The sequence below is a fragment of the Andrographis paniculata genome, unplaced genomic scaffold (genome assembly GCF_009805555.1).
Source record: "Andrographis paniculata isolate CXL003 unplaced genomic scaffold, ASM980555v1 Contig32END, whole genome shotgun sequence".
Lineage (NCBI taxonomy): Eukaryota > Viridiplantae > Streptophyta > Magnoliopsida > Lamiales > Acanthaceae > Andrographis > Andrographis paniculata.
Genome location: NW_026137565.1, coordinates 7,096,096 through 7,121,750, shown reverse-complemented (window position 1 = coordinate 7,121,750; position 25,655 = coordinate 7,096,096). Strand labels below are relative to the sequence as shown.

Sequence of the window (25,655 nt, the reverse complement as noted above, 5' to 3'; positions counted from 1 at the left end):
TTTGAATTTCAATCACAAAAACATTAAATTCTCTATATGTGTTAGAATTTATATTTCAAACATAAAGCAAATATATTTACCGATAAAAATGTATTTTTTTATCAAAATATTATTTCAAATAAAATTAAATCAAAATCATAACTTTTTTTTAATGTTTCTTTACAACAACATTAGAATTTTCTTTAAAATAAAAATAATAATTTAATATATGAAAAAACAAATGAATTTTTTTTCATGAATTAATTATATATAAAAAAACAAATTTACTAAAAAATTCTTTAAATAATGGTCTCATGAATTATTTGAATGTACATTCTAAAGTATAAAAATAAATGAAGAAACTTAAAATAAACATGTCCAAACATAAATAAAAGTTAAATTATTATAAATAAGTATATAAATAGCCGACATGTGTTACTGCTGATAAAAACAATCTTACAAAATTTCAGCTAAAATCAATAGACCTAACTAAAGCAAAGCAGGAATTGGGATTTGAAGACATCAAAAGCTCCAAAGCTACTATTGCTCCTCCACCTGGATGCCTGACGATGAGACGAGGTTCTATCAACCCTGCAATAAACACATTTTTAGCAATCTAACCAAACCTGGGATGAGAGAATCCCATAAAATCCATTACCTAACTACAGATTACATATATATGTATATGTACCAGGAGAAAGATTCTTTCTGCCATATAGTTCTCTAGCCAATGGATTTGATGCCCAATTATTAACTGCAATGCGATTGGTTGGTTGAAATCCGATGATTTTCCAGTCAGTCGACACCACCACCTGCACAACATGATATAGAAAGCATATATAAGATTGTAACACCAGATCAGTACCGATGTGCATTGCAATTATATGTTGTTATGGTAGATGTATTATGGTAAGACTTTGGTTCCTTAAGAACACAATGTGCTTAATGAACTTTCGGAACAGGGCAATAAACAGACAAGTCAAGAAACAAATCTTATTTCAGATTTGCTTTACAAGAGTACAAATTTTAAACTTATTAGAAATACCTGATAACTTGCAATATCTTCCAAGGCTTTCGTCTCTTCAGAACTTGTTCCCGGAGGTAAATTTGATAAAACGTCATCATCTACTTTCCTCAGAAATTTGGGAAGTTCACCGATCCATGCGCAGGCACCAGAGTCTTTCAATATTTCTCCCGGCCAACCATAAGAATCCTTCAATTTCTGAATTATTGCAACGCAGCATGCATCCAGCTACATGTAAATCAAATGTTACTTATAAATTAGAAAAACAGAAAAATCTAAAACTAAGCTTCACCACTGGATTGCAAACAACCATCTCATTTCATAGGTATATTCAAATTCTCAATGATTTAAACAGGTAAATATTTTACATAGTAATAATGTCAATTAAACCCCCAACCTCACAAACCACATAACTAAACCTTATCTCTAGCATACCTCGTAGGGATCCACGGAGTCTAGGGGAGTACAGCTCATCTCAGATGATAGTTGCTTGGTGTTCTCCTGAATATGTTTCTTTCCAATAGGCAAATGTGGGAGAAGTTTACTCAGAAGACTAATTGTCACTAGCAAAATACCACTCACAAGTATAGTTGCAAACATCTTTAACAAAGAAGGGCCCTGAAACAAATACCAGAATTATTACATTATTTCCATAATGCTTCGATTATCTAGAAATACATGTGTGGGAATAACAAACATTAACATCCATCAATGTAGTGGGAAAGTTCAAGTACTGCAATTAGCCACCACCTTATTCATGGTCAGGTTGGATAATTTTGTCATAGCGTAACATGACAGTGTCTTGCTAGGCAGCGTGAAAGAATCCTCATAGTACATATCCAGAATGTCAGCCAATCCAACCTGTGAACCAAAGAAGTTCAAATTATTGAACGGCAAGCATATTGTGCATATATAAGACAAACATATATATGATGTATTAATGTTGGTACAATGCTAATACCTTAACATATGAAACAAGACATAAATTCTTGATACTCTTCTATGGTTCTATTTTAGCATACAAATTGTCAACTCGGTCTTAAATCATCTAACACCATAGTCTATAGAAATATTTTACTCATCATGTTATCACAGATACCAGACATACAATTACTCCAACACATTTGCTCAGATGAACATGAATAAAATAGTTTGATTGCTTAAGCAAATCACACAGATTGCTTGTTTTCATTGTGGTTATAACTACTCATAAATATAACCCATGTTGGCAAAAGCGAGTTTAGAAAATCAACAATACTTCTTTTTATAATATTATCCATGCTCAGTCATCAAGCGTATATATTGGCATCGAAGTTGTTCACAGCTATAATTGCAATCACATCTAGAAAGAGAGCAAATTACCATTTGGGAATGTGTTAGAACAATTTCCCATCTATTTTCTTTAGTTCTCTTCCACCCTTCAAACTTCACACCACTGAGCTTATTAGCATCAATTTCTAACAGGTATGAAGGTACCCATTCACTTATCCAAGAACAAAACTCCGGGCCACCAATTTTTTGCAATCTCAAGAATGTAGACGATGTCCACCAACTGTTCTTCAATTTTCTTTTCCTGAGTTTAACTTTCCCTCTTTCTGAGGAAAACTTTTTTAGCAGTGTCCTAGCATTAGCAATAATCTCATGGTCAAGAAGATTATACAGCACAACTGAGGAATCTCTGGATGAGATATGTTTGTGCCTTTTAGACAAACTAAAGAGCCTATTTGCCATGTTCATAGACGACTCATGAAAGAAATTTCTTTTAGTGCTTTCAAGAGCAGCAGTGCATACAACCTCTGCCACTGCAGAAATTATCCTTTCATCCGATGAGCTGAAGTTCAACAATACAGGTACCTGCCGATGGGAAATCGAATAAAATAACTCATCACCTGCAGATCAGAAACATATAATTAAATATTACACCAACAAATAAAACCTATTCACCATGCATAATGAAATGTTAAAATCATCTCACCTCTCTCGGATTTTCAAGATCATCCATATTTCTTTCGGTTCCAAGACTAAAAAGTGTCAGGTCAAGACTCCAAAGATGTTGCAAAACCACTTGTCTGAAAGTCATGGCAAGTATATTTTTTGACATAGTTCCATCCAAGACTCCCTTTTTCAGTGATTTGTTAAACTTTATAGCCTTCTCTTTCACTTTCCTAACAGGTAAAAACTAAGCAAGAATGACAATAAATGATTACTCAATCATAACAAATTAATAATAATTTGGACTAGAAAAAATGTTGCAAAATGAATATTATTATCACTAATGTGCTTATTAAAAGTAGAATTAATGTAAACCCAGACCAACAAGCAGAATACATGAAAATAAAGGAATCAAAAAATTAAAAATCAAACCTCAACAGACACTCAATACACATTTATAAAATGAAAACCAAGAACTCACCAATCGTGTTGAAATAGTGCTACAATCCTCATATTGGCCAGGATGTACAGTTTCCACAACCATGGCAGTGAGTCCAGAAGATATATGCTCATCGGCGGCTTCTCCGCCGTCTGCAGCAGCGGCAGTAAGAGCCTGCTGGAAGTCGACAGCACCCACTACTGTTAGCCTGGCCAAATCATTCTCGAACGTCCTCACGGCCGGCAAAGTTTTTTCATTAAGATCGAAATTGGCAACCGCTTCGAAAACCGCTTGCTCCGACGACAGAGGTTGATTGTTGGACGACGAAGAGGAGGAGCGGGGACGCATGGAACGGTATTGCATACGCGGAGAGAGTGAAATCGCAGCAGATTTTTCGGTGAAAGATAAACGTGTTGGAAGGTTGAAGAGAGGAGTAGCAGCCATGGCCATCGTAATGTGAATTTGGGCAGAGTAGGGTTTATCATCACTGAACGCCCATCTGGATCGGAACCTCCGGTTCAAACCGCCGGTCGCCGGTTTTCGAACCGATTGTTACAGATCAAATCTAACCGGATTCTGTTCGAACCGAAACCGTCCGTCGGGCGACGACTGTGGATGGAGGAGAAGGTGGAAGTATAATTTTTTTTTTCACACATGTCATTAAATAAAATTTAAATTTAAAAAACCTAAAAATTTAAAAATCAATATATATAAATTGGTAGTGGGTTTGTTTAAATAGGGATTTTTCGAAGATTTTAAAAATTTGAAAGTTTAGAAAAAATAAAAACTTGATTTAATATTTTACTAAAAAAAATATATATTTGATTAAACTGGTGGGCTATGAATTGAACACTTTAAATTTATGTGGGCTCTATGGTGGGAAGAATAAGCATAAACTTTTACCAAGAAAAAAAAGCCCAAATTGTATGGGGTGTGATCCAATTTGATTCTTTTAATCATACAATAAGCTTGAAAAAGAAAAAGTATATATAAATTATATATAATGAATAATAATAATGTAATGAAAAGACATCTCATATATCGATAATAATAGCCGATGACTGTACCAAATTAAAATGTTGCAGCTAGGCTTAGGTTACATAACATAAGGCTGTTGATGCATGTCGTCCAATAAAGTTTTTTTTTTTTTTTTAATATCATTATTTTTGTTGTAATAAAATTGCAGCAACTACTGTATCTGTGTTGTGTTATGTTTGGAAGAACGAGGAAGGAGATGATGGATTAATTAGATTAGGTCAGACGACAAGATTCATTACTGCATTTGTTTGTTTGTTTGGATTCTTGAAAATCGAATGATCGAAGCTCTAAAGATTAAGACGACCGTACTCATTCCAAACACTATTATTTAATTTATTACTAATTTTAATGTGAGTGGTTAAGGGACAGGTTCAGTAAATGTAAGGGGAGGAGGAAGAGGAAGAGGAAGAAATTAGATTTATTATTTATTTATTTTTATAAATATGCATTGAATGTAAATAATACTGGCGTCATCTGGTCTGCAATAAATTGTTCTGGATGGATCAGTTTATATAAATATCTTGATTTTTATTTTATTTTATTTTATTTCTCCAGATGTATATGCCAACGTCGCTACTACATGCAGGCTAACGATTTCATGAAAAAGCTTCCATTCTAATGGTGAAATTAGTTAATTGGAATGGCCCTCCTTCTTCTTCTTCTCCAGACTTGTCTGTGGACTCTGAAAATCTGAAATCGCCATTGAATTGAATTGAAGGGATGACTGTGAGAATGCAGACAAGTACCACGTACAAAATGGTCAAGTGGTCATGAAATTGGACTTGGAGTTGAACTCCCTCCTCGCGTGCAAGTCACGTGTGGTGATTGGAGAGGGTGGAATGGACAAAAAAAACTTATAAAGAAATGGAAATGGAAAACAGTGCCCGAAAAAGTCGAGGGGAGCTCTGAAGTCTGTACTGTACTCCAAACACTGCTGCATCTGTCCCTGTCTCTTTCTCTTTCTCTTTTTTATTATTATTATTTTAATAAATAAGAAATTTCTCAAAGTATTATTTATTTATTTAATAGTGATGGCATCTGGTCAAACCATCCATGATTAAAACTTACTACAAGGATCATCATCGTCGTCGTCATCTATTGCTGGGCTGCATTCTTACATAATCAGCAAACTTACATTATCAGTAGCTGTTTTCAGAATTCTTGAAATGGGACCTGAAGAGATTCATCGTCATTGGAGTGAATCTATAAGCTATTTACTTTGAAACTTTCCATTAGTGGAGAGATTTTCCAAGAAATCAACACCCCTCTTTTCTTGGGACATTGCAATACCTTTAGGACAAAAAAGATCCTTCCTTCATGGTAATGGCTGTATTTATTTTCCTTATCATTGCCTTATGGAGTTAAGAACATTCTCGTGAATACCCATTCCTTGTGATCAACAAATTACCAAAAACGAAGAGCTTGGAAGAATCATTCAACGTAGTATCACCTATTTCTTTAGGGAGCACAGAATCAAGCTGGTCCAGGGACTCCAGGTCCCTGCAAGAATCTACAGGCGATGATGATCTTTGCAGGGGAGTTGAGGTCCCGGAAGCTGGTATGACTGGGAAAGGAAAAAGAGCATCTAACAAGGAGCAGAAGTAGAGAACACCATGCGTGAATGAATGTAATAAAAGAAACAAAGCAGATGCAGATGCAGTTACAGGTGCAGCAGATCCAACTTCCCAAAATCAATCAATTAATTAATTTCATTAGCAGTTAATTAAAGTTTAAAAAATCTGATAAAAATGTCCAGGACATGGCAGCCTTTTGGGAAGATGTGGGCAGTCTAGACTTTTTCAAGAAAACAGGACGTGAATGAATTGATTGAAAGCCCGTTACTTTCCATGTCCAAAGATCACTTCTTTCCTTCTCCCATGATAAAATTAAATTAATTTTTTTTTTTTTTAAAAAAAAAGTAAAGATGGATAAAAGGGAAAGTGGAGTCACAATCAAATTGGGTCAGGGCACCCGTTTTGTCCGGGTTGCTGGATGTAAATGGAGCTGCAGCCTGCAACAGCACAGCCATTAGATATATATATAAATGGATGAAATGGCTTTGATGGGGACCTTCCCTGTCAAACTTTTGCCCTTCCTCTTCTGCTGAAATTACAAAACGATGATTAAAATTTTTGGGTTTGGCTGTGGTATCTGGATTGGAATTATTTAGCGTCCATGTGAGAAATAAATAACAATGTTTGGGTGAGTAAAGGAATCGAAAATTGGGACCACAGTTGGGGTACTTAAAATGGGGGAAAAAGCAGCACCCTTTACTGATCTGCATGTAAAGATGATAGCTTCAGCCTTGTTGTATGAGAAAAAAGAAAGAAAACCCTAGCAGCCATGAAATTTGGACAGACAAAGTAGTTACACAAGAAAAAGGGCATCCGCCATTAAAACACTTGTGGGTAACTTGCCTTTCGTGCTTTGACAATTTGACAGCTAAAAGAGACTTTTACCCAACTTGGGCTTTAAAAAAACTCAAACCAGATTGATGATGATCAATTTATGCATAAACATTAATACACCCCACCCCACTTAATTCACCTGTCTCTGGATCCATCAGCTCAACAACAATATACATACATATATATATATACACACATATATGTCGTCGTCCAAATCATGGTTTGTTACCAAGTTATTCTATAATTAGAATCAGCAGTGGGAAAAGAAATAAAAATAAAAATTGACAGGAGATGGAATTGACACAGTTGAATTTAATACGGCAAAGGGACACGACGGAGATTTGCTGAAGATGAAGGGAACAGAATAGACACCCCCGAAAATAATGGGAGGTTTTCGAGCACAGAGCAAACCCTAATTCTCACACCCATTTCCCCCCTCAACCAACTCCCAAAATACGACACAGTGGTGCAGTCCAATCAATACGTACAGGCACATGTATCTATTACCTATACCCTCTATAAATAATATAGCTACATATATATGTACGTATAGAGCTTCCTCTATTCTAGAGAGACTCTCTGATACACCACAGAAGTAGCTGTTCCCTCCACCCAGCAGTTGCAGCGCTGCAGTTTGCAGCTCTGGCATCTGCAGACCCATTATATACAGTGTGTGTATGTATGTGTTGTATCTTTTTTTGATGGGCTGTATGTTTGTTATTATTTGGAAGTCTGTATCAAAGATCTGCGGAAATAATGATTTATTTTTATCTTTTTTTCACTCTGTGTTATAATTAAAGCGAGAAAGATATTTGTCTGCTTGTGAAAAAGGAGGAGCATTTTCTTCCCCACCCCACCCCAAGAAAAAAAAAAAAAACAACAAAAAAGTGGGTGTTGTTAAAGAAATTGAACCTTAAATGCCTGATCACTGTAATTTTGATTATGGGTTTCTTTTTTTTTTTTTGAGGAAATTGAAATTAGACATTAGAGAGAAACGAGCAATCAGTTTGTAGTGAGAGAGGAAAAAAAAGCTAATGGTGCTGTGGGTGAGGTGCTGAGTTAAAAAGGTACTGTATTTCATCCCATCACTCTCTCTCTCTCTCTCCGTCTGTCTCTCTCACACACACACACTCCCCACATTCCCTTTCCCTTTGATACTGCTGCTGCTGCATATGGAAAGCAGACGCCACTCACGGAAACTGCTATAATTTCCCAGCGATTCCCTCGAAATTCCGGGCGATTTCGCCGCTTAGGGTTTGGAATATGATTTGCGCCTTGATTGATTTGAACACCGTCAACAATGAAGACGACGCCGCAACGTCTTCCGGTTCTCCTTCGACGTCGTCGGCGGCCTCGGCGAGTTTGGAATCGCCGCCGACTGAGGTCTGTATGGAGCTCTGGCACGCCTGCGCCGGACCGCTAATTTCCCTGCCGAAGAAAGGAACCGGCGTGGTCTACTTCCCCCAAGGCCACCTGGAGCACCTCCCGGAGCATCCCGCCGTCGCCTACGATCTCCCCCCTCACGTGTTCTGCCGCGTCATCGATGTGCAGCTCCATGTAATTAAATTAATGGCTTCCATTTATAGTTTCTTTCATTTCACTGGTTTTTGGTTGCCAATTTGAGTCAATGTTGAGAGTTTGATTGGGTAGGCGGATGCGGCAAGCGATGAAATTTATGCTCAAGTTTCACTGGTTCCAGATCAACAGGTACACCTTCATATGCTCTTTCAGAAGCTACATTGCTTGATTACACCATCAATGGCCGTTCTTTCTCTTTCTAATTTTATGTCACTTTACAGCTTATGATCCGAATTCCATAAAATGGTTTGGCCCAGGAGCACTTTGCAAAAGGGACATTTTCTTGAAATTGTTAGCTTAGTGCACGTTAAAACAGAAAAGTAGTTCTCAACCGTGTGAACTTTTTAGTTTGCTTAAGGCTTAGACATCTTAAAAGGGTAACCTTTTTTTATTAATGAGAAAGATTTCTATATGAATTTTATAATGTTAAACCTGGAAATACGTAGCAGGTAGTTAGTTGTCTTGTCTTTAATTCATATGGGTAAATTTTATGTAGCTGAATTAGTAGCCATGATGCAAGAGGGAAAGGAGAATTATGTTTTATTTCTATTCATTTCTTTCTTAGCTGATGATACTTTTGGCAATTGAAGTTGTTGAAATAGAATGGTGAATTTTCGAATGCATTGTTGTAAAGTGGTAATGTAAGAGCATGGAGAATTCATTTTCCGGCAGATGGATAAGAAATGGAGAGATGGCGTCATCGGAGAGGCTGAGGATGAAGATCAGGAAGGTGTAGAGAAGTCCATGACACCCCATATGTTCTGTAAAACGCTTACCGCCTCCGATACGAGCACGCACGGAGGCTTCTCGGTTCCCCGTCGTGCCGCTGAGGACTGCTTTCCTCCTCTGGTGGCTAATTCTTTTGTCTCACTAATGTGGTTTCAAACTAAAGTTTCGTTCCACCGTATTGACGATTTTGTTGTTATTAGGATTATAAGCAGCAGAGACCTTCACAGGAGCTAGTGGCGAAGGACTTGCACGGTATCGAGTGGAAATTCCGGCATATTTACCGAGGTAAGATATACATCTATCGACGCTTATACCGACTGTTGAACATCATCTTGTTTTAGTATTGCACAAAGGTCTAATATTTATTTAGAACAGGCCAGCCTCGCCGACACTTGCTTACTACTGGTTGGAGCGCCTTTGTCAATAAGAAAAAGCTCGTGTCCGGAGATGCCGTGCTTTTTCTAAGGTTTAAGAACAAACCATACATTTGTTCGAGCTCTGACTGATATTTGTTTGATCTCTTAGATCACTTGTTTTCTTGCAGAGGTGGTGATGGAATACTAAGGCTTGGTATTCGTCGAGCCGTGAACATTAAATTTGGCGCGACAATCCTCCCTCCTAAGAGCCATCAGTTTGCTGGTAGCAGTGTTGCTGCGATCGTAAATGCTATATCGATGCAGACCTCATTTAGCATTTGTTATAACCCGAGGTACAGTTTATCGAACCTTTTCTGTGGCTCGTACTATATAATTTTTGTTCGATAAACTTGTTTTTGTGCATGTTAACAGGGCTCGTTCATCTGAGATTATCATACCTTACCATAAGTTCTCTAGAAGCATTCTGTGTTCTTTGTCATGCGGAATGAGGTTCAAAATTCGTTACGAGACTGATGACTCGTCCGAAAGAAGGTTGAGTTTTTTCAATACAACCTGTCGCTGCATATGTTGCGAATTAATGGAACTGATTTTCATTCGTGTGCTGAACGCAGTGGCCTCATTGTTGGGATTGGTGACGTCGATCCTACACGATGGCCCGGCTCAAAATGGAAATGCCTAGTCGTATGTACTTCATTTTCAATTCCACAAACTTCTCTAAATCATTCTTAACATTGCGTCATCATGTTTGAACTGATCTGCAGGTTCGATGGGACGACACGGAGGGCAATCGCCTCAGTAGGGTCTCGCCATGGGAGATTGAGCTAACTGGCTCTCTCTCGGCGCCCAACAACTCTTTGTTACCGGGCTCCAAGAGAAGTCGGGCCGGATTTTCTGCTTCAAAGCCAGATTATCCGCTTCCCAGAGGTCCCATAACCGTTTTAATTTCCCCGCTTTTAACTCGATTATTATGTCTTGCTTCTTCGAAGATTACTTACTAGGTAGATGATGTTTGTTAAATCTAATACAGATGGGAATGAAGTTTGCAACTTTGGTGAGCCTTTGAGGTTCCAGAAGGTCTTGCAAGGTCAAGAAGTATTCAGTTTCGGTACTCCGTTTTTCGGAGTGGAAGCCTCCCGGCTACACCCGACGGGTATGCGGTGCTATCCTGGTTCCCGAATTCACCCCGGGGGAAGCCGGAGTCCCTTCGAGCGAACCCTGCTCGATGAATCCTTTCAATTCCCTAAGGTCTTGCAAGGTCAAGAAACTATGCCTATCCTCTCATACGGCAGAGGCGGCAGCGGTGCCGATTCTAATCAGGCACCGGGACACAACGCTGCTGTGAATACAATCAATGGCTTTCGGGTGCCGCCGAATCATGCAAATTGCTGGTCTAGTCCTCGGAACCAGGTTTACACCGCTCCCCAAGTTATGCCGCCTTCGTTCTTGCCGTCACCGATGTCGCCTCCGTCCGGGCTAATATTGCAGCAATCTTACTCGGACATAGCGTACAACAATCAGGACAAGATTAATAGATGGGAACAAGACTACAGCGGCAGCCAAATTCCGGCGGTTCCAAGGCCGGCATTTGTTAGAGAAAACGATCAAAGTAGTAGCTGCCGGCTATTCGGGTTTTCCCTGAGGGAAGAAAAGGACACAGCAGCGAGCGGCGCCGAGGAGTGCCGCCCGACGGTAATGGCGAGCAGCTGCACTAAAGGAAGCGACATGCATGTGGTAAGAGACCGACTTCTTGATATTGCACTTTAAGGCCTCCTATTAACTAACTAGTCTACTTCTGTTCTGTGATTTTTATGCAAGAAAACAGAACTTGCTCGTGGGATGTTTTATAAATTATATATATATATATATATAGAGAGAGAGAGAGAGAGAGAGAGAGAGATGTTATTATGTGCCTGTATTTTGTTTGTGCTGCTGTTTTAATTTCATCGGAATCTGTTCATGGATCTGTTTCTCTATGTTCGTTTCAATGGTCCTGTCTGATCCAGACAAGAGCTAGCCTAGTCTAGCCTGTGTGTGTGTGGAAGCTGCAGAATTAATCAGAGCATGTTGGGAATTGAGTGTGTTGATTTAGTGTTGGGAGATGATTGAACAACCATCATGCCACTTCCCTCTCTCTCCCTCTCCACTGCAATCAATCTTGTATCCAATTTTAGAGAGACAGACAGACAACTGTGTGTTTTTCCACCCAGCAATTATGCTTGTCTATTTCTAATGCTCCAATTTTATTTGGAGGGTGGGCTCCACCTTTGACAAACATAGATCACTACGATAGAACTATTAAAATTGGACCATAATCATTTTGCTTTCACCCATGCTCTATTTAGATAATTTAATTTGTGTGTTTAGTTTATTGTTTATGTGAGCAGATGTGCTGTAATTAAAATTTTAAGAAAATCTATCCAGATGGTAACAATAAATAGCATTAATTGCGACCGAACGAACTTTTAGTTCGAAATGACGGACGGCTACAGCGAGGTTCAATGGCGTGGGCCCATGTGGAAATCAACGGTGCAGATCTATTCGGGGTGACGATGTCACCGTCACTGTCAGTGACCGCCAATGACGGTTTCCCTGATGCCTTAAATTACGTCACCGCCGTTGACGTTAAAGTATTTCCCCCAGTTATATTATAACTGCTCCTCACCAAACGAATTTCCCCTCCGCTCCGCATTCACCATGCGGAAAGCACTCGAGCTTCTAGCAGCGGCCGGCGAGGACGGGGATCAGGACGGCGGAATCATGAGGAAAGTGGTGGCGGAAAATGCGGTGGTGATTTTCGCGAGGAACGGCTGCTGCATGTGCCACGTGGTCAAGCTCCTGCTGCACGGGCACGGCGTGAGCCCGACGGTTGTTGACGTTGACGAGCTCAATGAGGTGAAATTAGCCGGAGAATTGACGGAGATGATCGGCGGCGAGGAAGGTCCTGGAAGCGCAGCGGCGATGCAGTTTCCGGCGGTGTTTGTCGGTGGAGAATTGTTCGGAGGGCTGGAAGAAATCATGGGCGCGCACATCTCCGGCGAATTGGTACCCAAATTGAGAGAAGCTAGGGCTTTGTGGCTTTGAGGTTTTAAATTTTGATTCAATTCATGCTTAATTACAAGTAATTTGGATGATAGTTTCTTCGAGATTCGATATATAATCCTTTTACCTTTTCTGCATATACGTATATCAATGTGCATCATCTTCGGGCAATATTCATGATTATGACGCCGAGCTCCCGGACCATAGCTGATAGTAGGGAGTCCAGGAGACCGCCATAGGATTAGTACTATAATTAAGGAGATGCATTTTTTGAGATAAAAGTAATTTTATTCATGATGATGATGAAATAGTAGTGTTGATTGCATTTGCATATAAATTTAGTGCATATTTGTCTGTAGTGCAGAGGCCTTTTCAACTGTCACTTGGTATACATACTCAAACAGCAGCTTCAAGGATCACGAGGACGAAGATGGACATAGCTTTACATAAATACATCAGTATAAAATTGCTGATCACTATTTTGGTATAGAGCAGAGAAAGAACAGTAATGATAATAATATATATATGGTGGGGGAGGAAGAGTTGCATTATTTAATGTGGATGGTGAGAAAGGAAAGAAATGGGCGTTGATGTTGGGAAATCAACGGCTGAGATTGTGGCTGGAGTAGTGTCGTGTCGTGTCGTGTCGTATTCAGGGATGAATGGATTTGGCCTTTTGGGACAATCTTAGATCATGGGTGTCTGTCACTCAGTTAGTCATTTTAATTTATTGAACTAAGGTATGTTACTTAGAAGTGTGCTTTTATCACCCAACAATTCTACAAAGAAGAAGAATAAACAAGCATTTTGGCGAAGGCTTGAGTTTATAATTATTAAATTACCCATTTATAAAAAATTCCTTCTAATAATACGTTGACGGCCCGGCCCAATTGGTCCATCTCCACATAAGGGATCTCTCACTACAGCCGAAAATATTAATTAATCATTAAGTGTAAATCAATTCGGAAAGAAATTTATACAATTGAGTTGACGACCCAAAAAATGAAAAAGGAAATTCCGAAAAGAGAACACATGAATTGACGACAAGAAAATTACCTTTCTTCACCACCTTTTTGTTGCAATATATATGTTCAGAGACATGTGACCAAATTTCACAAACTATGTATGTATGTATACATTAACATAATTAAGACAATCTAGCAACTGTAATTGTATAATTTATCCTCGTACAACTCCTCAAATCCATACACATTAATATTAAAATTAAAATTAAAAATTCGTAATTCCAACACCCACCAAAAATTACCATGACGCATGTATTCGTTGCCTACGCCCATCACGACCCGAAGAAGTTGTACCCGTCTTGGGCCGCCGCCGCCACGTAGACGCTCCCGCCGGCGCCGGCGATCAGGGAAGCATAGAGCTCCCTCTCCACCAAGTTGTGTCCGTTCACGCCGCCGCCGCCGCCGTATTGCGCCGCCGCCTGGATCTTCCGGAGCTCCTCCTTGAGCCTGTCTACTTCTCCATTCAACCTGGCATTCTGCGACATGACGCTTTCGAGCTGCTGCTGCAGCGCCTGGTGGCTCGCCTCCAAGCCGTGGTTCTTCTCGCGCGCCCGCTTGTTCTGATACCAAATCGCGACCTGGCGCGGCGGCACGCCGAGCTCCGCCGCGAGCCGCGCCTTGAGGTCCGGCTCGAGCTTGTTGTTGTAGCTGAAATTGGCTTCGAGGACCCGGACCTGCTCCTGGCTCAGCCGTTTCTTGTTCTTCCGAATTAGCTGATGATGAAGAAAACGTTGTTGATGATTATTATTGTGATTATTATTTCTCGATTGATTCTCATCCATTGCGTGATGAATGATCAGTAATTATAATTCATTCATTAAATTAATTAATAAGGCAGATTTATATACAGAATTAGAGAATTAGGGACGACAAATCATATCGAGGGTAGGGTAGGGTTAGGGTTAGGGTTAGGGCAGAGGAAAAAATGGGTGCTCTATCATTTTCGCCAGGGAACGACGTCGTCACGTGGCCTGCCCTACGTACTAACTAATTTACTACTGTACTATTTATTTCATTTCATTGTGGGGATTATTTAATTACAATCAATATTGAAATTTGGATGATCACAATTCACAACAGACAAAAAAGCAGGCGGTCAGAAATTCCAAATTTCCATTAATACATGCTGTGAAAATTTCACTTGAAGCTAGCTACTGACAATAAAAAATATATGTATATGTCATAAATAAATAAATTAAGTAAATGTCAACTGCGCCGACAATAAATTGCCTGGGGTGTGTAGAGTAGAGTAGACAGTCGTCACTCTTAGTTTAATTTATTAAATATTTCTAGTCTTAGGTTTTGAAATATGATATATCTGATCGATGATCGTGTAAGTATTACGTGCGTACTCTCGAATAAGCAAGCAAGCCATGATCGTTGAATATGAGCTCCCTATAGCCACGGCTATGCCTATTCCTATTCCTATGCTCACATGTTCAAATTAATTTAATTACAAGAACTAATTAACATAATGCTGATCACAAATAATGTTATTAATGGATAAAATTAATTAGATATATATATATGTATGTATATAATTGTGTGTACGTACGTACATTACAAACTAACATGAATAATGGTGACTATGCACCAATCGAATCTAATGTAATCTGGTCCGGTCCAGGGTCTTAGTACGCGACACAAGTAGACAATGTAACCGTAACATTTGGTTATTAAAATAATCAATTAATTAATTAAGATGGGTTATTGTACAGCTGGGGGCATGTCCTACACATCATTTATTGCCCATATACATACTTACATACTATATATATATATTTTTTTTATATTTACTGTATAATAAATGTAGCAATTAAAATCAGTCGAAAACGTTACTAATGTAACGCTTATATTACTATTTACGACCGTAAACGTTATCTTTATGCAAATATAGATTAATGAGATAAATTCCCCAAAATGCCCTTGGAATATAGCACTGTCTCGTGGGTATAAGTGTAATTCCACGTATGGCCATTACCTTTTTTTTTTTTTTTTTTTTTATTTCTTTTGCTTTCGGTATTTCCTTATTAAAGAGTCAGCACGCTCTTTCTCCCCTGCATTTTGGTAACTTCGGTGGCTGACTACGATGAGGCTTTCCGGCGCCGGAGAATCTTCCCCGGCGGCGTCTTCCCCGACCACCAGTCAGGCTGCTTCGGCCAGCGTAATTGATGGACCAGCAAGGCCGATCCGACTGGTGTACGCCGACGAGAAGGGGAAGTTTCACATGGATCCGGAGGCGGTGACGATGCTTCAATTGGTGAAGGAACCTGTGGGCGTGGTTTCGGTGTGCGGTCGTGCACGTCAAGGGAAGAGCTTTATCTTGAATCAGGTGCATTAGGGGGAAGTGAATTGGATGAATTTGTGAGTGCGTTCGTTGACTGTGCTTGATTGCGTAGGGCTTTGGTGATGTTGGAATATTGGTTGAACAATGATAAAGTTATAATTGAAATTAGGTTTCTGGACCCTGGAAGATGGGATGTACTGTGATTAGTTTGATCGCTGTAGCAATGAGGCACTTCTTTTGCTCCTTTGAATCAAGAAGGTCGAGAAGCAAATAACAAGAATTGATTCTTTGTTATTTTGGATCAAGAAGGCTTCTGTGCAACGAAAATTCTAGCACTTAACGTTGAATTTATATGTTTTGTATCTGTGAAGATGAGAAAGAATGAAATGTTCAAGTGGGCATTTTACTTTGGAAACACATCAGAATTTTATATACTGATAAAAATAAGTTACTCTTTCTTTTTTGTCTCTACATGTTATTGGAAGGGATCCTAAAAACTCATTTTATTTTGTAAAGTTTTTTTTTAATACAACTGTTAATTCCCACTATAATTGTCTGTTTAGTTTAAACAATTCACTCAATCCAAGAAAACTTTCAAACTTTGAAATGGAATTCTTTCAACTACCACATGCTTCTAATTAGTTCCCTAAACATATTTATTTGCAGCTTCTTGGCAGGAGCAGTGGATTTCAAGTGGCATCAACACACCGTCCTTGTACCAAAGGTATTTGGATGTGGAGCATGCCACTGCAGAGAACTGCTCTAGATGGAACAGTGTACAATCTCTTACTCTTGGACTCTGAAGGCATTGACGCATATGATCAATCGGTCAGCTTTTCTTCTCACATTTACAATAATCTGACAGTTTTCTGTAGTTCATAGGTTACAATGTCATATTGATTACTAGATTTTCATCCTAACTCATTCCAATTCTGTATGTGTTCTTGCTGGACATTTTGCTTGCCTGTACTTTATATTACTTTTTCTTTAATTTCAATGTTTAATAATCTTGTTTTACTTTACTATCAAAATATTGTACAGGGGACATATAGCACACAAATATTTTCGTTGGCTGTTCTCCTATCAAGCATGTTCATATACAACCAGGTAAAGATGCCATTTTTAGAATGGTTTGTTTTAATGTTGAGCCTAGTGGTCTTGACCTTAATTTCTTGTATGATATTCTTTGAACTTAATTAGACAATTAATACAGTTAAACAATTGCTCATTCTTTGATTAGATGGGTGGCATTGATGAAACTGCACTCGACCATCTATCTCTTGTGACCGAGATGACCAAACATATTCGTGTTAGATCTTCTGGGGGTAGGAGCACAGCCACAGAGCTTGGGCAATTTTCCCCTGTATTTGTTTGGCTATTGAGGGTAATTATCATAAGAAAGATTCCCATATGTGTAATGATTAATCATCACTTTGATATTGTTTGGACATACACGCTTGCAGGATTTTTATCTGGACTTGACTGAAGATAATCGTAAAATTACCCCACGGGACTACCTAGAGATTGCTCTGAGTCCAGTTCAGGGAGGAGGAAAGGACCTAGCTGCCAAGAACAAGGTTTCTATGTTTTCTTCTTTCATGGAATTTTCATTTATATAACACATGTTACAATGGTTCATGGTTAATGAAGGCTCTACTGGTGCATGATAATGTTTAGATACGAGAGTCCATTCGAGAACTTTTCCCAGATAGAGAATGCTTTACACTCGTACGTCCTCTAAGCAATGAGAATGAACTTCAGCTGCTTGATCAGATTCCTGTGGGTGTTGCTTGAAACATTTATTCAAGTTTATATGTCGCCGCTTAATTTGCATCTCTTAAGGTTCAACTACAATGATTTATGGATCTTGTGCAGCTGGACCGTTTGAGGCCAGAATTTGTTTCGGATCTAGATTCTTTGTCAAGATTTGTTTTCGAGAGGACAAGGCCGAAAAAAATGGGGTCAATTGTGATGAATGGGCCCATTTTCGCTCGTATTACACAATCATTCCTGGATGCTATAAACAGGGGTGCGGTGCCTACAGTTACATCTTCATGGCAGGTTAGGATGCATTATAGATATGTCTGAGTGTTTCTTCTTCTGCTTTCCCTTTTTTGACATTTTTTTTTTTTTTGTTCACAACATACACTTCTATATGCCTGGCAATTCTGTTTCTCAGGCCAACTGAATATTTACTGCTTCATTCTGTTGTAGTATGGAACTCTGAATACACAGTACACTTACATTACAACAAGTGCCATAATGATGCTCTACTTAGATATCTGGCACAGAGTTTGGAGGAATTTGTTCAAATAAATTGTTTGGTCTAGAACCAAGTCATGTATCTTGTGTCCTCTTTTTGTATATGCTAACTTGTTTCTGTTTTGCTTAATTCCATAATCCACACTCTTGCTATCCGGTGATGAATATACCTTCACCACCAAATTAGGTGTTAATATTTCACTTTGCTGTTTGATCCTATGTCTCATTCTCTCCACATGCAGACTGTGGAGGAAGCTGAATGCCAGAGAGCATATGAATTGGGTGCCGAAGTCTATATGTCTACTTTTGATCGTTCCAAACCTTCAGAGGAAGTAGGTGTTACATTTTTCATTTTTTTTTTTGGCTGCTTTTGCTTATTGTACTTTCTTACTAAGTTGGTGGACTCTTGTAGGCTGCATTACGAGAAGTACATGAACATGCATTTCAGAAATCAATGGACACTTTTAATACTACTGCTGTTGGGGCTGGTGTGACTAGGCAAATGCATGAAAAACGTCTTCAGAGTTTCTTGAACCGGGCATTTGAAGTAAGCTTTTACCTTTAAGATCTAATAATCGTAAGTTGTTTTGTCAACCCTACATTATATATGCCAGACTTTTGTTCTTTTTAATATAATTTATTTTTCCTACTTATCAACTTCACACCCTCAGAAAGCTATAAACAAAGAAGTGCAAGTGGAAATTTTCGTTCTTCTGAAACCTAATAGATGATTATGAAAGGCCAGAGAAGATGTAATTATTGTGCTGTTTCCTCTAATGCCATTTTTGCATAGCTTGTAAACATTCATTCAGCTACCAATCTTAACTCATTATGACTTTCTCGATCGCAAGTGATTTCCTCAAAATTTGACCTGCATCATGGATCTAGCATGGATTTCACTTTGAAATATGTAGACTGCAGTGATCTTGACTTGTGCTGTTTTTATGATCATGGATTTAAAAGCTTTAAATAGACTGCACTGTGTTTGAGTATAACCTATCGGCTGTATGAAAGTAAATGTGTGTTTTCACTGTGAAATAGTGGTGTAGTTTGCAAGTTTTGGGCTCACACAATTTTTTTCACTGAGGTACATATTTTAATTACTCACTATCATGTGTGTGTTTGCATAGGTAATTTTGAATAGTTGTATACATTTTTACATATCATAATGACTTAATTAATAAATTTCATATCCACATTCTTGGTTTGTGTGTAATGGATAGTTCTTTCTTGTGAATTTCGTGTCATGGTCTTTTAATGAATTATGATTCCAGGACATTAAAAAAGGAGTTTACAGGGAGGCTTATCTGCAATGTTCAAGTATGATAGAAAATATGGAAAATGATCTCAGAAAAGCTTGTCATGCTCCTGATGCAAAACTCAACACTGTCATAAAGGTCATTATTTGTAAACACTCATAATGAATTTCTTTGTATAGATACTGTTTAAGATTAAGAAATCATTGAACAAGTAGGACCCTTAACGCAAGTATAGGTTTTTGATGGCCTTATGTCCAAATATGAAGCTACATGTCATGGACCAGAGAAGTGGCAAAAAGCAATTGTCTTTGTACAACAAAGGTTTTCATGGATCTCTTGCTGCTTATTGTGTCATTTCGTCTACTAAACCTTCATCTAATAGTGTGCTCTGTTTAGTTTGGAAGGTCCCCTACTTCACTTCATCAAGAAGCAAATAGACCTGGTTGACAGTGAAAAGAGTACATTTTATCTAAAATGTCAGTCGATGGAAGATAAAATGGCGTTAGTAAACAAGCAGCTGGAGGCAAGTGAAAATTTTAAGTCTGACTATTTGAAGCGCTATGAAAATGCTATCAGTGACAGGAAGAGGCTCTCTGATGGTTATACAAGTCATATAACCAACTTGCAAAAAAAATATAGTTCATTAGAGGAGAAATCCTCCAATTTATCAAAAACACTGGAGACTGAAAGGCAGGAGTCAATGGATTGGAAAAGGAAGTCCGAGTTGTTTTTAACAAAACAAAAGGCTGTAGAAGAGCAGTCCATTGCAGAAGTTGTACTGCTCAGATCTAAAACTTCTGCTGCTGAAGCGAGATTGGCTGCAAATCAGGAGAAGGCTCGATCTGCTGAGGAGGAGGCACAGGAATGGAAGCGTAAATATGAGATTGCTGTTAGAGAGGCAAAAAGTGTACTTGAAAAGGCTGCTGGTATCCAAGAGCGCGCTAATATTCAAACACATTCTCGAGATGCTGCCTTAAGATCAGAATTATCTGATGCTTTGGCAGAGAAGGTCAAAATCTCTCTCTCTCTCTCTCTCTCTCTCTCTCTCTCTATATATATATATGGATACAAATGCGTGCATTGTGTGATGGGGATGTGTACTTGTTTATGTTTTGTAGTTGTTTGCCTTTGTCTCTATTTCGAAATAAACTAGTTTTACAATTTGAAGGTTCTGTGTTTCAATTCATGTGTTCAACTTGGCAGGACAATGAAATGAAGGAAAAGGCAGAAAAAATTGAGCAAGCTGAGCAACAGTTAACAACTTTGAATATGGAGTTGAAGGTCAGATTTGGCAAATTATTATCTCCATTGTGCTGCTACACTTCTGTATCTGTGTAATTGCTCTGCTTCAAAGTATCTAAATTTGAAGTTGTTCAAAGTATGCTCAACCTAGTGCTCATATTTGTTGATTTATTTCATTGCTTTAGTAATTGACAGTGACTAAAACTGAGAGGTGTGTCTGTTCATTTAGATGCTTAGTCATTTATGTGACTGGTGATTTGTTGCTTCTTGCTTCATAGATCTTTCATATATGTTTTGAAAGTATGGATAAAGAAATCATTTTTTGTTGTTTAATCGAAACAATGTGTTATTTTGAAAGTACATCTAAATTATAATGTTGTTTTTGATGCACTATATATTAGCGTTACTATAACTGATTCATTGTTATTTTTCCCACTTACAGGCTGTTGATTCAAAAATTAAGAATTATGATCAAGATATATCATCACTAAAGTTTGAAATCAATGAATTATGCGAAAAGGTAAAAAGGTCACAGGATGCTGCTCTTTCAGCTGAGAGCAAAGCTAGAAATTTGGAACAGGAGAAGATACATTTAGAGCAGCAGTACAAATCTCAATTCAGTAGATTTGAAGAACTCCAAGAAAGGTGTAGAGCTGCCGAAAAAGAGGCTAAAACAGCAATTGAATTAGCTGATGAAGCAAGAGCAGAATCCACAACAGCACAGAAGGAGCAAAGTGATCTTCAACGTGTGGCAATGGAAAGACAAGCTCAGGTTGAAAGAGCCAAGAGGCGCACCGAGGCTCTGAAAAGGCAAAAGGATGAATTAGCCAGTGAAGTGGAGAGGCGCAAAGCAGGTGAAAAAGATGCCTTTTTAAGGGTAGAATTGCTAGAGGAGAGACTTAGAGACATGGAGAAAGAAACCGACTCACTTTTGCAGTCAAATAACTATCACAGAAAGAATAATGTTCAAGTGCTCGAGAGTTTGTTGGAGACCGAACGTTCTGCTTATGCAAAAGCCAGTAAAAGGGCAGAAGCCCTTTCTGTTCAGCTCCAAGTCACACAAGGAAAGCTAGATGAACTTTCTCTTGAATTAACTGCCCTTCAGCATAGCGAGAAGTCAACAATGGATGGTAAAAATAGAAATGCTTCACATCTCAAGCGCACCAGGGCAGATGAATTTGAAGTGGGAATCAACTCAGTTCATGATACTGGCACAAGCGGCAAAGTATTCAGAAAAGATAAGAGAGCTAAGAGCAACATTTTCTCTAATCCCGATGATGGCGGCTCTGTATTTAGGAGTGGTGTGCAAAGCAATAGTCTGCGAACCAGCGCAGAGGACTACACTAAATTTACAATGCAAAAACTGAAACAGGAGCTCTCCAGCCGCAATTTTGGTGAACAACTGTCGCGACTGAGGAATCCTAACAAGAAGGACATTCTAGCATTGTATGAGAAATGCGTTCTCAATAAGTCTTGAGCATCTGGTGCTTGTAAGTAAGAAATATTGGTCATGATCGGGTTGAGAATACCCGAGTCCTCATCTGTGTTGGCCTCAGAGTCGAACCTGGAAACATAGACCTGTAGGGGCTAGAACTCAACTTCCTCCTTTCAGGCAAGCTTTCTGTTTGTGCAATTATAAAGATCTTGCCTTGGGGCGATTCTGCTGGGGAGTCGAGCAGTTGCTGTGCAGAGGTGCATCGTGTGTGATTGATATTAGTTGGTAACATTGACAGTAGTTGTAAAGTCATTCCTGATGATTGTGCTGGCTTATCTTTTCTTCCAGATTGCCTGGTCCATTTGTGGTATAGATAATATGTGTTTGGTAGTTTCTGGTTTTCCTGCTGCCTGCAGTTGTGATGTTTGTGTAGTGTTGAAATGACGTTGTGCTGAATTGTAGTTTGTATAGAAATTAAGATCTTGAGTATATGGATTTTTGTTTTGTTATTATTGTTTCTGTTATTCTGAAAGAATCTTAATTGAAGCAGGTCCATATATATGAGAAGGTTTACAATTTCATAAATGGACAATAGAATCAAAATAATTTAATTTCAAAAGAAAATTGGCATAAGATAATAAACAATTGATAATTAACATACACATAATTTGACAAATTTCCTGAGGATGTATAATTAATACAAATTCTAGATCACTAGCAAAACAAATCTATACATACATATTCTTGTGTAGAGATGATCAAGAAGCTTATTTAATTAACCACTAACAATAACTTCAAATCTCTTATGCTCATTAGCAGCAGCTGTTTCATGCTCCCATTTATTCCCCTTTCCCAATCTTTAATTTATTTTTCAGGCAAATTAAAGATTAATTCCACATCCCATAACTACTATATATTATATATATATATTACTATATACCCTAATAATAGTATTCTTACAAGATCGATGAACTCCATGTCTCCCTCATTCCCCTTTTCTTGCACTTGAAGGCAAATGGATAAAGCTGGACGATCCATCGCCATGGACAACCAAATTCTGATGAATCATAACCTGCGGTGGACTGTCTCTGTTGGCATTATTATTGTTACTGTGGCTGTAAGAAGAAACAAAGGGCTGATCATTGTAATACTCCACAAATCCAGGTGCTGCATTATTATTTTTCCCAAAATGGGTCGATTTGTCGGCTGCAACAGTCTCTTTGATCCCACATTGTCGGGGCTGTGTTTGGTAGAACACTTTGGATACGACGAGCTCTCCATCCTTCTCCTCCTCGTTGTCCCCTAAATGGTATTGGTGCATCACCCAATTCGTCTTCTCCGGCTTCCTTTGCCGGCCGTAGTTTGTGTAGAGAACAAGGATTTTCTTGTAACCTTTGACGCTGCCTGCTGCTGTCGAAACCGGCCTTGTTTTTCCGGTCTTGTGCCACCGGGTTTCGCCGCCGTCGGCGTCGGTGTGGACCTTTCTCCGCTTGCGTGTCCCCGTCGTGTAGGCCTTCGATGGCCGGTGGAAGAAATGCCGGACTTGGCCATCTTTACTTACTCCTGCGATCACACATTTTCAGACAAAGCAATGAGGAAGAAGAAGTTTGTCCTTTTCATGTAGATTAGGGTTCATCAAGAATTTATTTTTATTTTTATTTTTGTATGATTTTGAGCAAATGGGAATCGCATTGTTTTGGGGATTCTTACTACTTAGAGGAAAAAGCCTAACGTTGTAAATAGTTTCTATATATGTGTGTGTGTGCGCTTGTCTGTATTGGCGATTGGGTAAAATGTTATTATTACAATTTTGGATTCTAATTCACTTGGCATTGGAAGCAAGAAAAGCACCATTTATTAATTTCCAAAAGCAAATACATATGCATTATGAGTGGAATTAATTATTATTTTACTTACTTGTGAAATTGATTTAAGTAATTAACATGACGGATTAATTTGGATTGGGTGATGAATGATCTGGCATAGAAATTTCAAGAATGGCGATGATGTATGTATGCAAGTACCTGGTAGCCTCTCGGGATGAGTGTAGCAGATCCCATTTTCACCTTCGATTGTGGGAATGAATTTGTCGATGAGAGGATGGAGTTTTCTTGTATCAGACAGGACTTTGGCATCCAGGTGTTGTAGAATTTCTTGATCAGATGGATCAAATTTGACCCCAGCAGGCAATCCAGGCAAATCTTGAATTGCTCCACTCTAAGTATGTGCTCATCATTTGATTACATTTACATACATACATGCATATACACAATTAAGACTAAGATACAATATCAAATCACAAAACCCTAATCTTGCAGAAGAACATAACGAACATATATATATAGCTAAAATGGAATATATATATATATATATATATGTATGTATGTATACCTGATCTTGGAGCTTAAAGGAGTGGCCACAGGAAGGGCAAATTATTGTCCTAAGATTGTCAGCCTTTAAATTAGCAACTACAGCATCATCAGTAGTGTTAGTGTTGGGAATAATTTGGAGGGATGTTTCTTCATCATTGTCACTGGACCATGTCATGATTTCAGAATTATTATTGCTCTGATCATGCCCATCCCCTCCCCTCCCCTCCCCAGATAGGGTTTAATTTCCTCCACCTGATAGATATATGAACCTGGTCGATCGATCTCCAATTCGAAACAGCCAACCAGCGACAGATATTATGTCAATTAATTGACAAACAAGAACAAGAATAAGATCAAGAAGAAGAAATCAGAGGAGGAGTCTCCCTTGAAAAGCCCTCCCTCAGGGCCAAAGAAGGGAAGAAGGATCAGAGAAAGTCTAGAGGGTCAGGGTTTTTCATTCTTATATTATCTGATCTGATCAGAGAAAGAAAAGAATATGGAACAATGGTGATTAACTAATAGGTTGCTTGGACGTCAAGTTTGGTTTTGTTTATGTCTATTTATACACACTTGTACTGGTACTACCACTACCACTACCACACAACATATATATATATAAATAAAAATCCAGTCTTTATGCAATTAGGTCTCTCTTTTGGTATGTATCAGAAATTGAAGTGTAATCACTACATAGAAGAATGGTAAGTAATTAAAGTATTGGATTCGAAAAGGGCAAAGCAATCAACTACTCTCTTGAGTACTCGTTCAAATTAAAATAGTAGAATTGGATCAAGAAGGAGTGAAGAATTAATATGAAATGAAATGAGAGGGTAGAGTGGATATGGAGCAACAACAACAACATACAACAACAAATGGTGTGATGATATATTCTTGGGAAGACATTTCACCTCTTTCCTTTACCAAAGTGTCAACCTACCTGCAGCCTATAGCTAGCTAGCTAGCTGGAGTGCCCTTAAAGCTTCTCTTATTATATAAAATTAGCAGCTACACAAGAAATGCTACCTGCAGATATCACTGTACCATATACATACATACATACATACATCCAACAACTAAGCTAATTTTAATATGAAAGTAACAAACAAGTGAATTGTACGTACACCAAACTTGTATATTTTTGCCTTATAAGCTTATTCGCCTGGCACTAGTATTGTTTCATCCTTGTTTTTTTCCTTTGCGTACACTTCTCCTACCAAGTAAGGTATAATC

At 38.5% G+C, this 25,655-nt stretch overlaps 6 protein-coding genes across 10 annotated transcripts; 3 read left to right on the top strand and 3 right to left on the bottom strand.

The window, feature by feature from the left end:
• Nucleotides 1-364: 364 nt before the first annotated feature.
• Nucleotides 365-4,002, bottom strand: LOC127248170 (uncharacterized). 2 transcript variants are annotated; one of them, XM_051270399.1, is made up of 8 exons: nt 3,417-4,002; nt 2,979-3,182; nt 2,366-2,857; nt 1,754-1,864; nt 1,439-1,621; nt 1,025-1,231; nt 671-791; nt 365-570 (listed from the first exon to the last, which is right to left on the bottom strand). In XM_051270399.1, exons 1-8 carry the CDS (start codon nt 3,822-3,824, stop codon nt 446-448), a joined length of 1,851 nt encoding a protein of 616 aa, XP_051126356.1. In that variant the 5' UTR covers nt 3,825-4,002; the 3' UTR covers nt 365-445. The 2 variants fall into 2 exon arrangements, with proteins under 2 accessions (XP_051126356.1, XP_051126357.1); XM_051270400.1 differs by lacking the exon at nt 2,979-3,182.
• Nucleotides 4,003-7,780: 3,778 nt separating this feature from the next.
• LOC127247300 (auxin response factor 3) lies at nt 7,781-11,591 on the top strand. Of its 2 annotated transcripts, XM_051269102.1 has the most exons (11): nt 7,781-7,887; nt 8,037-8,377; nt 8,471-8,527; nt 9,071-9,247; nt 9,328-9,412; nt 9,503-9,593; nt 9,672-9,836; nt 9,916-10,035; nt 10,116-10,185; nt 10,266-10,428; nt 10,532-11,591. In XM_051269102.1, exons 2-11 carry the CDS (start codon nt 8,084-8,086, stop codon nt 11,266-11,268), a joined length of 1,959 nt encoding a protein of 652 aa, XP_051125059.1. In that variant the 5' UTR covers nt 7,781-7,887; nt 8,037-8,083; the 3' UTR covers nt 11,269-11,591. The 2 variants fall into 2 exon arrangements, with proteins under 2 accessions (XP_051125059.1, XP_051125058.1); XM_051269101.1 differs by lacking the exon at nt 7,781-7,887 and having other exon boundaries at nt 7,894-8,377.
• Nucleotides 11,592-12,154: 563 nt separating this feature from the next.
• LOC127247302 (glutaredoxin-C9-like) lies at nt 12,155-12,880 on the top strand. Its single transcript, XM_051269104.1, has one exon. The coding sequence runs from the start codon at nt 12,199-12,201 to the stop codon at nt 12,583-12,585; it is 387 nt and encodes a 128-aa protein (XP_051125061.1). The 5' UTR covers nt 12,155-12,198; the 3' UTR covers nt 12,586-12,880.
• A 700-nt stretch (nt 12,881-13,580) lies between these two features.
• On the bottom strand, nt 13,581-14,386 carry LOC127247301 (homeobox-leucine zipper protein ATHB-52-like). Its single transcript, XM_051269103.1, has one exon. The coding sequence runs from the start codon at nt 14,348-14,350 to the stop codon at nt 13,841-13,843; it is 510 nt and encodes a 169-aa protein (XP_051125060.1). The 5' UTR covers nt 14,351-14,386; the 3' UTR covers nt 13,581-13,840.
• Nucleotides 14,387-15,600: 1,214 nt separating this feature from the next.
• On the top strand, nt 15,601-22,562 carry LOC127247299 (uncharacterized). Of its 3 annotated transcripts, XM_051269100.1 has the most exons (15): nt 15,774-15,900; nt 16,025-16,113; nt 16,522-16,683; nt 16,897-16,962; nt 17,096-17,239; nt 17,319-17,432; nt 17,533-17,634; nt 17,731-17,916; nt 18,360-18,449; nt 18,530-18,664; nt 19,392-19,514; nt 19,612-19,697; nt 19,773-20,385; nt 20,580-20,657; nt 21,061-22,562. In XM_051269100.1, the coding sequence occupies exons 3-15, from the start codon at nt 16,588-16,590 to the stop codon at nt 22,093-22,095; spliced, it is 2,868 nt and encodes a 955-aa protein (XP_051125057.1). In that variant the 5' UTR covers nt 15,774-15,900; nt 16,025-16,113; nt 16,522-16,587; the 3' UTR covers nt 22,096-22,562. The 3 variants fall into 3 exon arrangements, with proteins under 3 accessions (XP_051125056.1, XP_051125055.1, XP_051125057.1); XM_051269099.1 differs by lacking the exon at nt 16,025-16,113 and having other exon boundaries at nt 15,601-15,900; nt 17,533-17,583; XM_051269098.1 differs by lacking the exon at nt 16,025-16,113 and having other exon boundaries at nt 15,601-15,900.
• A 132-nt stretch (nt 22,563-22,694) lies between these two features.
• LOC127247785 (NAC domain-containing protein 73-like) lies at nt 22,695-25,023 on the bottom strand. Its single transcript, XM_051269803.1, has 3 exons — nt 24,445-25,023; nt 24,078-24,270; nt 22,695-23,616 (listed from the first exon to the last, which is right to left on the bottom strand). The coding sequence occupies exons 1-3, from the start codon at nt 24,598-24,600 to the stop codon at nt 23,039-23,041; spliced, it is 927 nt and encodes a 308-aa protein (XP_051125760.1). The 5' UTR covers nt 24,601-25,023; the 3' UTR covers nt 22,695-23,038.
• Between the last annotated feature and the right edge of the window lie 632 nt (nt 25,024-25,655).

Coding starts and splice junctions, on each gene's coding strand:
- LOC127248170 (XM_051270399.1), bottom strand. CDS start 3,824: ATGGCCATGGCTGCTACTCCTCTCTTCAACCTTCCAACACGTTTATCT. Junction 3,183..3,416: donor GCACTATTTCAACACGATTG/GTGAGTTCTTGG, acceptor ATTCTTGCTTAG/TTTTTACCTGTTAGGAAAGT. Junction 1,232..1,438: donor ACTCCGTGGATCCCTACGAG/GTATGCTAGAGA, acceptor ATTTACATGTAG/CTGGATGCATGCTGCGTTGC.
- LOC127247300 (XM_051269102.1), top strand. CDS start 8,084: ATGATTTGCGCCTTGATTGATTTGAACACCGTCAACAATGAAGACGAC. Junction 9,413..9,502: donor ATTCCGGCATATTTACCGAG/GTAAGATATACA, acceptor TATTTAGAACAG/GCCAGCCTCGCCGACACTTG. Junction 10,186..10,265: donor CAAAATGGAAATGCCTAGTC/GTATGTACTTCA, acceptor ACTGATCTGCAG/GTTCGATGGGACGACACGGA.
- LOC127247302 (XM_051269104.1), top strand. CDS start 12,199: ATGCGGAAAGCACTCGAGCTTCTAGCAGCGGCCGGCGAGGACGGGGAT.
- LOC127247301 (XM_051269103.1), bottom strand. CDS start 14,350: ATGGATGAGAATCAATCGAGAAATAATAATCACAATAATAATCATCAA.
- LOC127247299 (XM_051269098.1), top strand. CDS start 15,658: ATGAGGCTTTCCGGCGCCGGAGAATCTTCCCCGGCGGCGTCTTCCCCG. Junction 16,963..17,095: donor GCATGTTCATATACAACCAG/GTAAAGATGCCA, acceptor TTCTTTGATTAG/ATGGGTGGCATTGATGAAAC. Junction 17,635..17,730: donor AGCTGCTTGATCAGATTCCT/GTGGGTGTTGCT, acceptor GATCTTGTGCAG/CTGGACCGTTTGAGGCCAGA.
- LOC127247785 (XM_051269803.1), bottom strand. CDS start 24,600: ATGACATGGTCCAGTGACAATGATGAAGAAACATCCCTCCAAATTATT. Junction 24,271..24,444: donor CCTTTAAGCTCCAAGATCAG/GTATACATACAT, acceptor GCACATACTTAG/AGTGGAGCAATTCAAGATTT. Junction 23,617..24,077: donor TCATCCCGAGAGGCTACCAG/GTACTTGCATAC, acceptor GTGTGATCGCAG/GAGTAAGTAAAGATGGCCAA.